At 41.9% G+C, this 16,344-nt stretch overlaps 1 protein-coding gene across 9 annotated transcripts in view; it reads right to left on the bottom strand.

Moving 5' to 3' along the window:
- Positions 1 to 3,564: 3,564 nt before the first annotated feature.
- Positions 3,565 to 16,344, bottom strand: part of peak1 (pseudopodium-enriched atypical kinase 1) — a 176,344-nt gene continuing 163,564 nt past the window's right edge. For all 9 annotated transcript variants that reach the window (XM_020056822.2, XM_020056821.2, XM_010903074.3 and 6 more), the window contains 2 exons: positions 11,050 to 11,810; positions 3,565 to 8,910 (listed from right to left, as the gene is read on the bottom strand). In XM_020056822.2, coding sequence (XP_019912381.2) covers positions 7,501 to 8,910; positions 11,050 to 11,810 — 2,171 coding nt within the window. In that variant the 3' untranslated portion in view covers positions 3,565 to 7,500. The remainder of the gene's footprint in view (positions 8,911 to 11,049; positions 11,811 to 16,344) is intronic.

The following is a 16,344-nucleotide window of genomic DNA, read 5'->3' as shown; positions in this document are numbered from 1 at the left end:
TTTAAGCCACTCCATTGTGGCTTAGGCTGTATGTTTGGAATCTTCCCAAGTCCCAGGTTTTTTGAAGACCTTGGCAAGTTGTCTTCAAGTATTTCTATGTACTTTGCTGCTTCTATTTCGCCCTCTATCTTCACAAGTCTTTAAAGCTCTAACACAGAGAAGCATCCCAATAGCATGATGCTGACACCATCATGTTTCATATTTGGGATGGTGTTTTCATGATGTGTGGTGTTAGAATGTGCCAAGTGTAACACTTAGTCTTGTGGCCTAAAATATTTATTTTGGCCTCATCAGACCTTTGCCTTCTTCCACTTGTTCTCAGATTCTCCCACATGCCTTTTTGAGTTTTTGTCAACAATGGCTTACTCCCATGAAGGCCACTTTTGTGAAGAACCCAGGCCATTGTTGCCGTGTGCACAGTGTCTCTTAGCTCAGCTGTGGAATACTGTGTCTTTGTTAGAGTTGCCATAGGCTGTTGGTTTCAGTGCCCTTCTTGTCTCGATATTCAGGATTTGAGTATGGCCTATTCTCGATTCCGTTTTACCATTTCTCAATAATGGACTTTACTCTGCTCCAAGGGATACCCAATGCCTTGGATATGGTTTTATATCCTACCCCTGATTGCCAAGTCACTGCTTATGAGAAGCACCCCCAGATCAAGCTCAGATCAAGACAAGGGTCAATAAAGGTTTCACCTTGAATATGATCTTGTTACCAACAGTATTTAAGTTTATACTAAGTTGACCACCTGGTAGCTCATCAGGGTGTATGCCAAGAGGACAACTCATCCTAAAAGTAACTGCAACAATTTCAAGCTAGAACGGCATTGTACAACCATTGTGACACCAAGTCTGAACTATGGGACAGGGTGGCAAGATGAAAGCTGTTAATCACAAGAAGACACAAGCATGTATACATTTCCCAAAACCATGTGGGTAATGTGTTATGGTCTGATGAGACCAAGGTCGAACCTTTTGGCGTTAATTCCAAAATAAAAGTTTGGTGGAAATATTACATGGCTCACCACCCAAATTACAAAGTACCTACCATAGATGCAAAAGGTAGAGGTTCTGGGGGAGCTACAGCTGAGGCTGAAGCTGCCCTTACACACCCCCGGGAGGATGGGCATGCAGGTAACTATGGTCAGTGGACACACAGGTAACTGCGGCTGGTGGGCAGTATAAGTTCCAGGGCACACTTATGCAACAAACACTTAACAGGATAGTTGCTCAATGCCCCCAAAACACAGCTTTAAAAATGATCAGAAAAAGGAATATGCATCCCTGTGACCCAGTCTCATGAGCTTTATAAAGCTGGAATTTATGGTATTGTATGTAAGGCCAACACACAAAAATGCATAACTTGTTATAATGAGCAAAATACCTGTACCCCTGACCAACAGAATAAAGTTACATGATCTGATGAGTCATGTTTCACTCTACTGTATTTTCTACATTCGTACAGGTTTACATTTGGAAAAAGCCAAAGGAAGCCTTCAGGAAGCCTTCAGGATGCCAATATTAGCAATATACTACATGCCCTCACACAAAAGTCACATTATATGATTTTTATATAATTAATTTTCATTTTATTGCATGACATAATTATTTGATCACCTACCAACCAGTAAGAATTCCGACTCTCACAGACCTGTTAGTTTTTATTTAAGAAGCCCTCCTGTTCTCCACTCATTACCTGTATTAACTGCACCTTTTTGAACTTGTTACCTGTATAAAAGACACCTGTCCACACACTCAATCAAACAGACTCCAACCTCTCCACAATGGACAAGACCAGAGAGCTGTGTAAGGACATCAGGGATAAAATTGTAGACCTGCACAAGGCTGGGATGGGCTACAGGACAATAGGCAAGCAGCTTGGTGAGAAGGCAACAACTGTTGGCGCAATTATTCGAAAATGGAAGATGATCAAGATGACGTTCAATCTCCCTCGGTCTGGGGCTCCATGCAAGATGAAGCATGGAGGTGGAAACATCATTCTTTGGGGATGCTTTTCTGCAAAGGGGACAGGATGAAGGCATCGTATTGAGGGGAGGATGGATGGGGCCATGTATCGCGAGATCTTGGCCAACAACCTCCTTCCTTCAGTAAGAGCATTGAAGATGGGTCATGGCTGGGTCTTCCAGCATGACAACGACCTGAAACACACAGCCAGCGCAACTAAGGAGTGGCTCCATAAGAAGCATCTCAAGGTCCTGGAGTGGCCTAGCCAGTCTCCAGACCTGAACCCAATAGAAAATCTTTGGAGGGAGCTGAAAGTCCATTTTGCCCAGCGACAGCCCTGAAACCTGAAGGATCTGGAGAAGGTCTGTATGGAGGAGTGGGCCAAAATCCCTGCTGCAGTGTGTGCAAACCTGGTCAAGAACTACAGGAAACGTATGATCTCTGTAATTGCACACAAAGGTTTCTGAACGAAATATTAAGTTCTGCTTTTCTGATATATCAAATACTTATGTCATGCAATAAAATGCTAATGAATTACTTAAAAATCATACAATGTGATTTTCTGGATTTTTGTTTTAGATTCCGTCACTCACAGATGGAGTACCTATGATAAAAATAACAGACTTCTGCATGCTTTGTAAGTGGGAAGACCTGCAAAATCGGCAGTGTATCAAATTCTTGTTTTCCCCACTGTAGGTGGTATTTATACAGCAGATCAAGTGACATTCATACTAACTAATTTTTAAGGATCTGTGGTGCAACTTTAGAAAATAATTAATAGACAGGGTGTGAAAGACACAGAATTGATTGCTGCATCATAATGCTGATCCACCACAATCATCTATCAGTATAAACAACACATCAGCATTTCTGATGGTAGTGGATTTGAGGACACAGGACGGTTGTCCCATAGGCTCGGTTCACCTTCTTCATCAATGTTTGGAAAATGTTTCATATTATTTTCAGAATAAGTGTGTGAATAGGTTTTCATACTTTTCTCAAATGTGTCAAGCATCATCAAAAACACAATTCTTAAAAAGTAATCTCACCTTGTCTTAAAAGTGATCTCATCCTGTCTGTTACAGTCTCCTCAACCAATGATTGGTTTGCAAAATGGGACGTTTTAGATGGGAGATTTAAAAAAAATTATCAGAGCTGATCAGAGTTATTTGTTGTTTGTCTAATTTTCAATTATTCCCTAAATCTGATGATTCTATTATGATGACAGAAAGATCCCAATGGCAATAACCAACAGAAGCGCTTTACATACTGTTTACTTACAAAAGATTAACTTAAAACAAGTATACAATTCATAGATGACCAATGGCTGAACAGTTTAGAGAGGATAGATGCCAATGTGGCATCTCATTCATCTCCCCCAAAATCTGAATTCATAGAAGAGAAATTGTATCATCCCTGCTTTGTCAGTTTAATGCAAATAAAGGAAAAGATTCAAGCTGAAGAATCAAACCTAATAGGGAATCTGAAATAGTCTATAAAGATGCAGCCCTGTTATTTCTCTTTTTTTATACTTTATGGCCACAAGAGGGACATGCAAGCCAGATGGCATGGCATCAATAAAGGGATCTCACAAATAATGTATATAAAAACATATTTATTATTGTGTTACTTTCGGTTAACTTGATCAACAATAAAATGGCAATAGGCCAAGAGATATACACACATATAGAAAGCCAAGAGAGCTTAATTTTTATGTTCAGTGGCGATAACAATGCAATGACAAACAACTACAAAACTCACTGTTGGCAATACTATTGGTGAACATTTTTTTTATTATGATGGTGTCTCCCTACTGGCTGTTAAAGTGGCTTCTCTATCATTTACAAGATGGGAAAAATACTGTACATTAATTTGTATTCAAACACTCTTTCCCCCAAAGGTGAGAACATTATAGTTTTATAATAACATTGTTCTTAACAGACAAACCAATTCACCAGTTTTCTCCCACAACAAATGAGAGAAGCATGGTATCTCATCTGCATGGACAGGCTAATAACAACACACAATAAATTCTGTAAATAAATTTGGATTAACATTTACATTAGATAATATAAAGGTTCACACTCTATAACAAGGACAGCCACCAGTGCAGTCCACAAGCATTCCCTGGTACATAAACCATTATGGCGACCGGGTGTCCTTGACTTGGAGTCACCTATAGGGCTGTCTCAATGTTCATGACATCCAGTCTGACCCTATGTGTAAAACACAGGATCCTTTCCCCCGCAGTAAATCCCAGTATTTCACCCCCACTCCCCCACTGACCTAGCTGGTGAGTGTCTGGCTGCTATGTCATGTTAATAATTTGGATATAGAAACAGAATTTAACCTTTTTTGTCACAGCACGCTGCTAGATGAGTAGAGCTGACCCAACAGCTGTATACAGAAAAAACCAACGCTATTATCAAAAATAATGTTTCAGAATAATATATCGGTTAACTCTTTAATGAAAATGTCTGTTGTATACTGTGTGTAGAAAATGTTTACATTGTAGTATGTATCGCAGTTTGTTCTCCCCTCCCCCCAAGATAGATTTCTTGGACTTGAAATCTTAGATTTTGGCCTGGACATGTTGTTTATATGTACATAATGTATAAGTAGAATCCCTATCATACCCAAGATAGCCATGAAATTCGAAGTTTGAAAGTGAGTGGTTTTGATGACAGGCACACATACACAACATAGTACACCATTTTCAGGGACCCACTTTTGATCAACATCACCACTTTCAAAACCAGTGGGCAAAAATCCCAGAATGTTTCTTTAGGGTAGAGTACACACTACTGATTAAGCGTGTCAAGGTGTCAAGGTAACCAATGCATAATTTGACATTAAATTATACCTTACTTTAACAATCTGCTGCATCTAACTAGTACTACTAGAGACTCCACACTGTCTACCAAAGAATGTGGATTGTCTCATTTTGTTCAACCACAATAGCACACGCAAACATATAAGCGCGCTGTTCTCTGGCTAGCCCATTTATAGCAGTGAAGCCAACGTTAGGCACGTGTTTTCGTGGCATCGATCCCAGGCAAACAGACACAGGCCATTAAAGCCAAAGTTCATTAGTTTGACTATATTGGATCTTAAGCTTGTGCTTCGCTAGCCACAATGCTGACTTGAGTCAGAGGGATGGATATGTACCTATGTGCCCTGGTTGTGATTAGTTTCCATGGAAGGCCCATGAAAAAGATGGGACTATGTGCAAATGAATCTCAGTGGTTCATCGTTGTGGTTAGTTTAAATGTGCTAAGACCAGGGTTTAAGGCAGTGCTTGTTCTCTATTGATCAGGGGCTTTGGTCATGTGTAGTGGTTGAACAGCAATAACAAGCCAAGATTGTGGCTGAGTGGCTGACAATTTACTGGATGAAATAAGTCTGAAGAGTCAATGGAATCCAGGCAGACTACTACATTCCATATGCAGCTGCTGACCAAAGAGTTTTTCTTTTAAGAGGGTTGGTTGAAACCCAATTACACAACATTGAGCAGCATAACCTGGCTACATTCGAACTGAGTTTAATTACAACCGGTTCTCCACTCCGCTTCTCCATTTCCATTATCTATTTGGAAGCTATATTGCATGTGCAACTGTTGCTCATATCACCCAGGCCAGAAACTTTAAAAAGGAAATATATTTGCATCTAATAAAAAAGGACTAAAAACAAATAAATCCCCAAGCAGAGTTCCTGAAACAAAATTCCACCTACAGCCTATGTGCAGCAATAATCTTTTCCAAGCTGAGTACAAGTTCTAAAATTTGATTCCAGAAAAAACCCTGCATCTTCTACTAGAAGTCATCATCATTTATGTGCCAATATTAAAAAAATTATGGATGAGAGAAGAACTGACAAGTTGCATACTGTGATAAACATGGGGCTGCATACACTTTAAATACTGTGATTTTCATAGGTAATAATAACATTTTACATTAATTGCACATATCCAAAGCTAAAATAGTATTTGTCCACGAAAACACACAGCTAAAACAACAGACTACCTAGAATGTTATTCCGACCAAACAATCTTGCATCTGGAGTGCTTTTGGATACAATACTACAACTGACTAAACTACTACAAAGCAACATGGCAGCCCGCATCGATTGTTCCAATACAGAGTAAAACCCACAAACTTGCGTGTTTAAGCAGTGGTAAGGACACTTCAAAATGACCATGTAACAGTGCATTCACTTTGACGAGCTGAAACGAATGCCTCTGTCATATCAACGTGTAAAAAGCAGTTGTCTTGCAATAACCTCAGGTGTGTCAAAATAGAGATAGCATGGCAGATCTTTGGTTCTTTTTACATTGCATAATGCTTGTGGTAATGGACATAGCTAATTCCAATTATCTTAGAATAAGGAATTAAATGTATTGAAGTTGTTTGCAAAATATATTGGGATGATTTACTCTATAGGAGTGGAGATTTTGATAGTCAATTTGGATTGTCTGTCCCTCTAGGGGAACTGAGGATATTTGTTATAATTGATTTTGATCAATGGTCCTTGGTGCTCCCCTCTTCCCTCCATCTCTCTCCCCCCAAGTGTAATATGATGAGAAGGAGTCGGTCCTTTGTTTTTGGTGTTGCATTAGAGACTTTCAGACTGGGACCGAGCTAAATGAGCTGTAGCATTTGGGGCAAGCAGGACCACAGACCACCAGCTGACATTTTTAGAGAATGAATTCAAAGCTAAACTAAACTGCATTATTAAAACTGCTAGATCAAGGTAACAGACAAGGATAAATCCCTCAGAATTGCCTCTCTGTGCCAGAACAGTATAGTGGCTATTGAAACACACAAACAACAAGAGAGATGCTAAACAACTCTAGCTGGTAGAGATACGCTGGGCTATGTGATTACTAGACCTATATGCAGTCTCTTTCCCAATGTCTCATCGTCTCATTATGTAAACTGAACAACAAACCATGGCGAAGGGAACAGGACGACAGATAGCCAAACTGTTCAAGCAACTGTCCAGTAGCCAAAAGGTTGCGAGACCTTTGAACTGAATAAGCATTTATTGGATGATGAAGGGAAACTCAAGTCTGAGGAAACTTTATTTTCAGAGACTGTAGAGATAACCTTTTGCTGTTGCAACTCGAATGAATTGAGACAATCATCTCTTATTTCAGGGTTTATGCAACCAGTTGTTTCAGTACTTCTAAATGTAAGTTATCGACAATTTAAAGACTTTTGCCTATTTGCCAGTTTTCACATACATCCCCCCTCACTTAAATTGATCAGCATACATTTAAAAACAGGTTTCATATGATTACCTCCCACGCCTACACTCTCTTCCGGCAAAAGACACCGTAAAATGAACAGAATGAGTGTGCACAACTTCAAATTCCACAATAAGGCTGATGACAGTTTTTATCAGAGATTTTTCACACATGGTTCGGCTGCGTTGTTCAAGGGATAGGAGAGAGACGTGAAAGGAAACAAAGCTTATCAGTGAGTATAGGGACACAGGGCTAAAGAGTGAGTGGTGAGTAGCTAGCAAGCAATGGAGCTCAGAGGGGCTGGGAGTGGGTTATGTGTTCGGTATGGGTAATATGCTGCTGGGACTGAGAAAGGTGCAGGGACTTAAATACATTTTGGGATTGAGCAAGATTCTGAGACTGGGCTGTGTGCTGGGTCCGGGGGTTCTGCTGCTGGAGGATGCGGACCACACGGCTGAGAGTGTCTGTGGTTGCGAAGGCCAAGTACTGGCAGCACAGCCAATCCTCCAGGCTCACGCCGCAGCCCGTGTCCAGCGAGCGCTCCGCAAACTTGATCATCATCAGTGTCCTTTTCAAGTCCAACCAATTCTGGAGGGTGGTCTCACGCTGGCTGGTGATGGCCCCTGGAATGGGGCCACTGGTGCAGCTGAGCGCCTGGAAAAGGTCCTCCCGGGGCCCCCAGAGGAGACACTGCAGGCAGGCCCTGGCCTCTGCCATTTGGATCCTCTCGGAGGGGTTGACGGTGAGCAGTAGACTGGCAAGCTGCTGCAGGCCCTGGGAGTAGAGCGAGCGGGCTGGGAGAGGAGGCAGGTCAGCCCAGGTGTACTCCCTCTCTTTCAGCTCAGGTGTCTCCTCAAAGGGGTTGGGTCTGTGCAGCATCTCGTAAATGAGGATACCCGTCTGGAACTCGTCGCACTTGCGATATTGCGTCGCCGTGACTATCTCAGGGGCCAGCCGCGACTGGTCGCGCAGTGCGCCAGGGTCCTCCACCAGGGGGTTCTTCTGCTTGGCCTGCGAGAAGTTGCTGATTATGAGGCGGGCTGGGCAGGTGGCGTTGGCGGCCGCATTGGCGGCACCTGCTCCAGAGGAGGCACTGTTGCTGCTATTGTTGTTGGGCTCCAGCAGGTCCAGGTTCCAGGGGTTGCCCGGTTGGCAGTGCACCAGGAGGAGGTTCTCTAGGCGCAGGTCACAGTGGGTCACGTGGTAGGGCTTCATATGCTCCAGGCCAGAGCACAGCTGTAACAGCAGCAAGCACACTTGACGTTCGTACAGGTCCGGGTTGCGTGCATGCCGGGATGCGCCATCCCGGACAAAGTCGGCAACGGTCTGGAAGGGCACCTCTCGGGTGATCACTACCACTCTGCTACTCAGGTGGCCGGATGCGCCCGCGGGGTTGCCCGGGCAACGGGAGTCCTCGGCTTGTCCGTTCTGCATGACGTTTGTTGTTTCGACAACCTCCTTCTTGTCCTTCTTTGTACTTATTTCTTTATCCTCTTTACCTTTCTGACCATCCTCATCCTCTTTCTCCTCATTTCCCTCCTTTTCCTCCTCTTCCTCCTCCCAAGGAAGCAAACGTGCGGGCACGTCTGCCAGAAAGTGTCCACAGTCCTGCTGGATGTTGAAGTGGAGCGCCAGGCTCTGCCTGACTGCCAGACTGTGGAAGAACTGCTGCTGGGTTTCCTTCACTTTACTCCGACAGATCTTAAGAGAGGGAGGAGAGAATAGGAGAAATAATTAACATTCAAACACCACTAAGACATGAATGCATTCCCAACATGACAGGCCACAAAGATGATCTATTTTAAGTTGAATGCTTTATTGAATGCCTTAGACTGGAGGTGTCATAACACTCATAGATTAACTGAACCCAAACAGGAGTTTTCTGAAGCTTTGCCCTGAATGATAAACTGAAAATATTTTAAACTTATTTAAAAAAATGACATCCAAATTCACAGATAGTGAACAGAGGCAGACAGAGATGAAACAATGGTCTATGTCTCATCCCTTCTGATGTGCATCATCACTATCATCATCATCATGTTCATGCCATTAATATTGGGCCTGGCTGGGAGAGGATAGCCAATGCTGTCACCAGCATAGGTGGATGTCTTTATTTTCTCCTAACACTCAGTAACAGACAGCATTACAGCTCTCGCTCTCACTCATGCTGCTCACTATGATCAAACACACCCAGCACAGGAGGTGGCCATGTGCTATCAGGCTCAGTTCTTTGTGTGCAGAGACCTGACTGAATATAAACACTACATGGCACCAAGCAGGGAGAAATAGAGGACGGTACAATTCCTGGTCTATAAACTGTATGCACAATAGTTGTACTTCATAATGGTTGTTAACGGACAGTAATTATAATAAAAAACTGCATGTTGGAACTCTGGTAACTTTGGAATTTGTTCAATTTATTTAGTAGTCACTAAGACTAATAAAAGCTCTTAATAAAGTTTGCTCATTTGGGAATAAGGTCAGGACAAACTCCAAGGTGCAAATTGATGACTAAATTAAAACCGCAATATGCAAATAAGGTACAATAAGAATATCTATATGGTAATATGCATTTATTCTCCATCCTTTGAATTGCAGAGAATAGGTTTAATGACCTGAATAATTCCCTTTGTTGCTATAAATTGAGAGTCATTGTGACAGCTTTGTGCCCAGTGTTATATGAGAAAAGTGAACTAATTTAGTTATAAAAATAGCTAAATGCACTTTGTGGTACAATTCTCAATGAAAACTATGCTATGCAATTCTATTCAATTTCTGTTATCTAATTTACCCCCCTCACACAAAAAAAAATGACTTGAATCAAGGTTTGTATTTTGTGATTTCTTCTCTCCCATGAGAGTTCAATAGAAAGAAAATGGCATTGTTTTTCTCTGGGTATTTTAAGTATTGAGCTATCCTCAATACTTCATGAAAAGTCTTTGAAATAGAAATTGCTTTCCAAAAGCCCTGGAGATATGACACTCTCCCGCAAATCGGTGAGACACTGACTTCGCATAACAAACATTGTTAAATAGTCATGACCCAAACACATAAACAGATCAGTTTTTGTATTGGGGAGCAGAGAAGGCTCTCCGCATGCAATTGGGGCACATTAAATATTGTGGAGGGTGGAAACTTTTTTTTTAATTGGGTCACTTGACTATTCCATTTGCATGTAGATGCACTTGTTTGGCTTATTTCTCTGGAAAAGCAGTGGGGAAAACAACTCTTTTTTTCCCAAGCCTGCCCTAAACGTGGAGAGAAGGCTTTGAAGTGCAGTGCCGAGTGCTGAGTTTTTTTTGCCATGTAAATAATGCAACCTCCTATCTATCTCCAGTTCCATACTTATATTCAGGACCCATCCGGTAGGTTCCACACACACACACTTTTTAGTAGGAATACTAATGAAGAGTACTGCCACCAGGGTCCTTGGTGCTGTCAATCAGCCAGATCGGCCCACACAAACACTTCAGTAGCTCAGAGCTGATTAATAAAGACAGCAAGAAACAGGTGCAACAGCAAAGTTCACTAACAAACAAAAACAAACACCCAACAAATACCTCATCAATGCTTTTCCATCAAAAAGTTAAATTAACAAGGTTAAGGAAGGACAGAGCTATCAAATTCCAAGCCATGGAAATAAGAGAAAAGCTGAAATAGCTGAGCTAAATTTCTCCCCACTAAGTGAGCAAATATTTAGACACATTTTCATTAATAAATGGAATCCCAAAACTACACAGTTACAAAAAATATTAATAAATAAAATGTAATTCATGTATATACAATGAAAATGTATCTGGTGATTCCTGCTACTGATTACTGCCAAGCTTTAGGTAATACCTTAATTGCATAGTTGACCAGTGGATCCTTGGCGTAGGAGGCAGTGTAGTAAACAGCATCTCCGGCTTCGCAGCACGGCTTCCCCGTAGTCAGCCTGAAGTGTGACCAGCTGTCGGTTCCAAAGCGCAGGTGGTCCTTCTGCCCAGCCATAAAGCGGTCCTCACACTTCCCCGCAAGCTTCCTTAGTGTGTCAGTGTGCAGGCCTCGGATACGTCCCACCACCTCCTCCCAACTGTCCATGCCCTTGTAGAGGGCCTGCCTCTGTTGCTTGCTATTTCCCCCACCCCCTCTGCCCGTGGTCCGGGCCCTGCCTGCCAGCGACTCAGCGCTGCGGCAGCCCCGCCGCTCCCTTCCCGTTGTGGCACTGGGAGCCGACATCAGGCACGACAGGCTGTTGGCCCCTCGCCCTTTGTTTACAACCGCTACCGGCCTCTCCAGGGAGTCCCCGCTCTCCTGGTCATGGACACGGGCCTCAGAGCTGATTGAGGAGCTGTGGCTGCCTGTCTCCCAGGTGGAGTCCAGGTCATACACTGGGTTGGCCACACTCAGGTTGGTGCCCCCGGGTTTTGCCTCGTGCTTGGGCCTTATTGGCAACTCTTTTCCCAGGCTGGAGGTCTCAAATACAGCCCGGGCTACGGACTTCTTGGGTAGAGGCGGTGGCGTGGCTTTGGTGGCCTCTTCTTCCAGGTCGGCCAGGGCATCGTCTGAAGACTTCATGTTCCGTGGGTGCTTCAGTGGGATCATGTTGGCTCTAGATTGACCTGCAAAACAAGAAAGGTGGGGGATTAAAACCACAATCCCTGAATAAGAGACAACTAAAGACAAAAGACACCTCTCTTCCTTTGAAAGAGCTTTCATATTTCCAGCTGGGTGCATTTTACACTGGCCTTAGTGCTCCTTGAGATCTTCCTGAGGTGAATTCAAGAAGCCAAGCAGAGCAGAACAGCTGAGAGGATGTCTGTCTGACCAGTCTCCATACAGTGCTCCAATGTAAATCCCTCCTTAAGTGGTTTTCAGGGAGGCTTAAAGAGGCACATGGAAAGTGATTTTGGGAGTGGGATTTAGTTAACGGTGCCCTAATTTTGTCTGCCATGGCAGAATTCTGTATGTCTCAAGCTTCACTCCTTTGCTGGCAGAGAAAGGTTGAGTGAGGGTTCGGTTTGGATTTGCAGTCAGGGTGAAAAGGGCAACAGTTGACTAACACAGCTTGAGTGACAGGAATTAAATGAGGGATAAATGCTGATGTTTTGTACATGACTTTGAAAATCATGGATGATGCATCAGTATGAGGCTGAGCTCAAAATAATATATTATGCTAGCATATCTGCCAATAATTACAAAGGGGTTCAAAGAAACAAACTATTTGCAGATGACAGCCGGTCAAACTGGCAACATGAGGCATTATATCACAGCATAACTCTACTTGCGTCATTACAGCAAAATGGACTGGAGAAATTCCTGTTCATCTCTCAGCAAGCCGTCAGATGCAGCAGTAAGTAAGTATCTGTAAGTCAAGCAAGGGTCTTCCTTGTTGGTACTAGGTTTACAATATATCCAATTTGGTTTGTGATGTTCTTGGTTTAGGTCATTGCTACTTTACAACAAGTATGTTCTGCATGTGCAATACTTTTTAATGCATCATTAATAAGTTCCCCGTATATATGTCCCAGAGACAACCAACTAGAATGCAGTTATAACCAATCAGAAACTAAAAATATTGAGATATAATTAAGCAATAAGGCATGAGAGGATGTGGTATATGGCCAGTATACAAAGGCTATGAGCTGTTCTTAGTCACAACACATTGCAGAGTGCCTGGACATAGCGCTTAGTCGTGGTATATTGGCAATACGTCACAATCCCGAGACTCATTATTGTGATTATATATTTGTTACCAAAGCAACTAAAATGCGATGTCATTCCCATTGTATACGGTCTTATATGCCATGGCTATCAGCCAATCAACAATCAGATTCAAGGCAATAAGACATGAGGGGGTTTATGGGCGTTATACCATAGCTTAGAACTGTTCTTATGCATGACAAATCGTTGAGTGCCTGGACACAGTGCATAGACATGGTATATTGGCAATACATCACAAGCCCCCAAGATGCCGCATTCAGCTTATAAACCGGTTACCAATGTAAATAGAGAAGTAAATTGTGATTTATGTTTCCACTGGTGCTTCACCCCAAAGTCCAGACTATTTTCTATTTCCATTGACAAAGACAGGTGCCATTCGGCCGGTAGAATATGGCTGAGTAGCCCAGCTCTCACTTGGTGCCAAGCCCCAGACTTTAAGATTTAGGGCGTGGTTTGCGTGTTGACATGTTGCATGCTGTGAAAAAGAGGCATGTTGTACTGTTCGAATAGCAATGTGTATCATTTGCTTTAGGCTTCTCATAATGGTTTTCATCCAATCTAACAAACAGATCCATGATAAAATGAAGAACATAAAACAGCAGGAGAGGGAAGCAAAGACTCAGAACGTAAAGAGTTGGAACAACTGAAGATGGTACAATGCCATAGACTCAATAGAAAAATGGAGCGCTGAGACTGAGATGTTGCCTGCAGAACCTATAACAACATAAAATTCTCCCAAATCATTCTATTAAAGTTAGACAGTTTTGACAAAATACTTTAATATTGAATATAATGGCTTACAGTTGCAGTGTCATGAGTGTAGGTGGAGAAGGAGTCGGTTGCAGGAGTTTGTGGAAGAAATTCGTTTTTAAGGTCAAATGCCGTATTGTAAACAAAGTTAGCATGGCATTATTGTTTATTTTACTTTCAGAAAAATATCGCCTTTTATTTTCGTAACCGGAAAACCAAATCGCGTTGATAGTTTCCTCCTCCCTCCCTCCCTCCCTCCCCACCCGAACCCCTCCGTAAGTCCTTGATACCAAACTTGACAGTGGAAGTCTGGAGCCAACATTAGGATAAACCACAGGTGTGACCCTGGTGCCGGGTTAAATCACTAGTGGAAATGCGGCATTGGTTTACATAAAATTACACATGACACAACTTATACACAGTGTCTTGCAAAAGTATTCAGACCCTTGAAATTATTTAATTGTGATATTTGTTTTATGTTGGGAAAAACATGGAAATGTGTTTGCTTGCATAAATATAAAATGTTTGTGCTCTGGAAGCTCCCAGTGGACACAAATTAAAGAAATGTGCTTATTAAGTGGTTAAACAATTAGGAAACTTGCAATAGTAGACACAGACAGGCAAATAATCATTTTGAAGAGACTAGATGGGAGTGGAGTAATAGGTTAGTGGAGTAATGAGTAATTCCTCACCATAAAACTTATGTCAGACTTGGTGACCCAAAGATGTAACCAACTGCAGCTATTCTCTAACTGTGATCTTTGGAGATTCTTTTGCCTCTTGAAACACCATTCTCACTATGTGTGGGGGGAAAACACATGTCCTATTGCAGGCAGTTTCATCACTGCTCCAGTGGTTTTACATTGCCACAGGTTTAACTATCTTTGTATAGCTATTATTGCCTGATATGTGAAGGTCAACAACTGCAAGTTTCATTTCATTTGTCTATTGTCTGATCTTACCCATCAAGATCGATTTTGTTCATAAGACTTTCCATAGGTACCAACAATTATGGCATGCATGTTTTTTAAAATTAAATTATGTTTTTATTGCAATATTTTTATTCTTTGAACAATTTTCACTCAAAGGTTAGATTCATGATATCTTGGAGTTTAAGATCAAACTAATAAAATAAGATTTTTTATTAGGCTTTTCTGTTCATATTTAGCTTGGATGCTAATAATTCTGGACAGACCTAATAGTGTGGGGTCACTTAGAAATGTCTTTATATTTAACACTTTATATTTAACATTACATTGATATACAGTGCAGACATTATTAATATTGTAAATGACTATTGTAGCTGGATCCAACTGATTTTCAATGGAATATCTACATAGGCGTGTTCCAATGGCACATTGTGCTCATTCAAGTTTAGCATTTTAATCATTAGAAAACCCATTTGCAATTATGTTAGCACCACTGGAAAGTTTTGTGCTGATTAAAGGAACAATAAAACTGAGCATCAGCATTTATGGGTTCGATTACAGGCTCAAAATGAACAGAAGCAAAGAACTTTCATCTGAAACTAGTCTATTCTTGTTTTTAGAAATTAAGGCTATTCCATGTGAGAAAACTGCCGTCAAACTGAAGATCTTGTACAACGATGTGTAGTTCTCACTTAACAGAAAAACTGAGCAAGAGGACAAATTAAAGCGTCCAGTTTGAGAAACAGATGCCTCACAGGTCCTCAACTGGCAGCTTCATTAAATACCTGCAAGACACCAGTCTCAACTTCAACAGTAAAGAGGCAACTCCAGGACGCTAGCCTTCTAGGCAGAGTTCATCCTCTGTCCAGTGTCTGTGTTCTTTTGCTCATCATAATCTTTTCTTTTTATTGGCCAGTCTGAGATATGTCTTTTTCTTTGCAAATCTGGGTAGAAGGCCAGCGACTTTGACATGTGCCAAATTGCTATGGCCAGACAACTGGGTCAGAGCATCCCTGAAACAGCAAGGCTTCTGGGGTGCTCCCGGTCAGCAGTGGTGATTACCTACCGACAGTGGTCCGAGAAGGGGATGAACCACAAACCAGGGTGTTGTGTGCCCAAGGCTCATTAATGCTTGAAGGTAACGAAGGCAGTCCCGTCTGGTCTGAACCGACAGAAGTTCTACTGTGGCAGAAGTCACAGAAAATTTTTATGATGGTAACGGGAGGAATGTGTCACAACACCTAGTGCATCACATCTGCAACTGGCCCAGAGATTATCTGACCTAGTCACCTGGCCATAAAAATGTTGCCCTTGCCAAAGTCGCTTAGGTCTTTACTCCTGCCCATTTCTCTTGCATCCAATTATGAGAACTGATTGTTTGATTATTACCATCTAATCTACCCAGACCATGACATGTACCCTTGTTAGGAGATGAACAACGTATTTTGCTATCAGTGTATATATACACACACTTCAAGAAAAGGGTGTAGGCCTTGACATTCATACAAAACCAATGTGTAGTTCAGAATAATGGTTTAACCATAGTCATGATATTATAATATCAATAACATATAATATATAATATATTGTGGCTTCTGCAAGCTCTTGGCATGACCAGTCTTTTCTTTTGCATTCAGGCATGCAGCTTTCCACTAAACCAAATTTACCTGAATGAAAATTCACCAATGCTTACCAACCATTTGTATTCTACACATTCCAAGGCTTTCTATGGGTAACACTGAACACTAAAGTA

This window comes from Esox lucius, chromosome 19 (assembly GCF_011004845.1).
Source record: "Esox lucius isolate fEsoLuc1 chromosome 19, fEsoLuc1.pri, whole genome shotgun sequence".
In the NCBI taxonomy this organism is placed as follows: Eukaryota; Metazoa; Chordata; class Actinopteri; order Esociformes; family Esocidae; genus Esox; species Esox lucius.
This window is presented reverse-complemented; position numbering and strand designations above follow the sequence as displayed.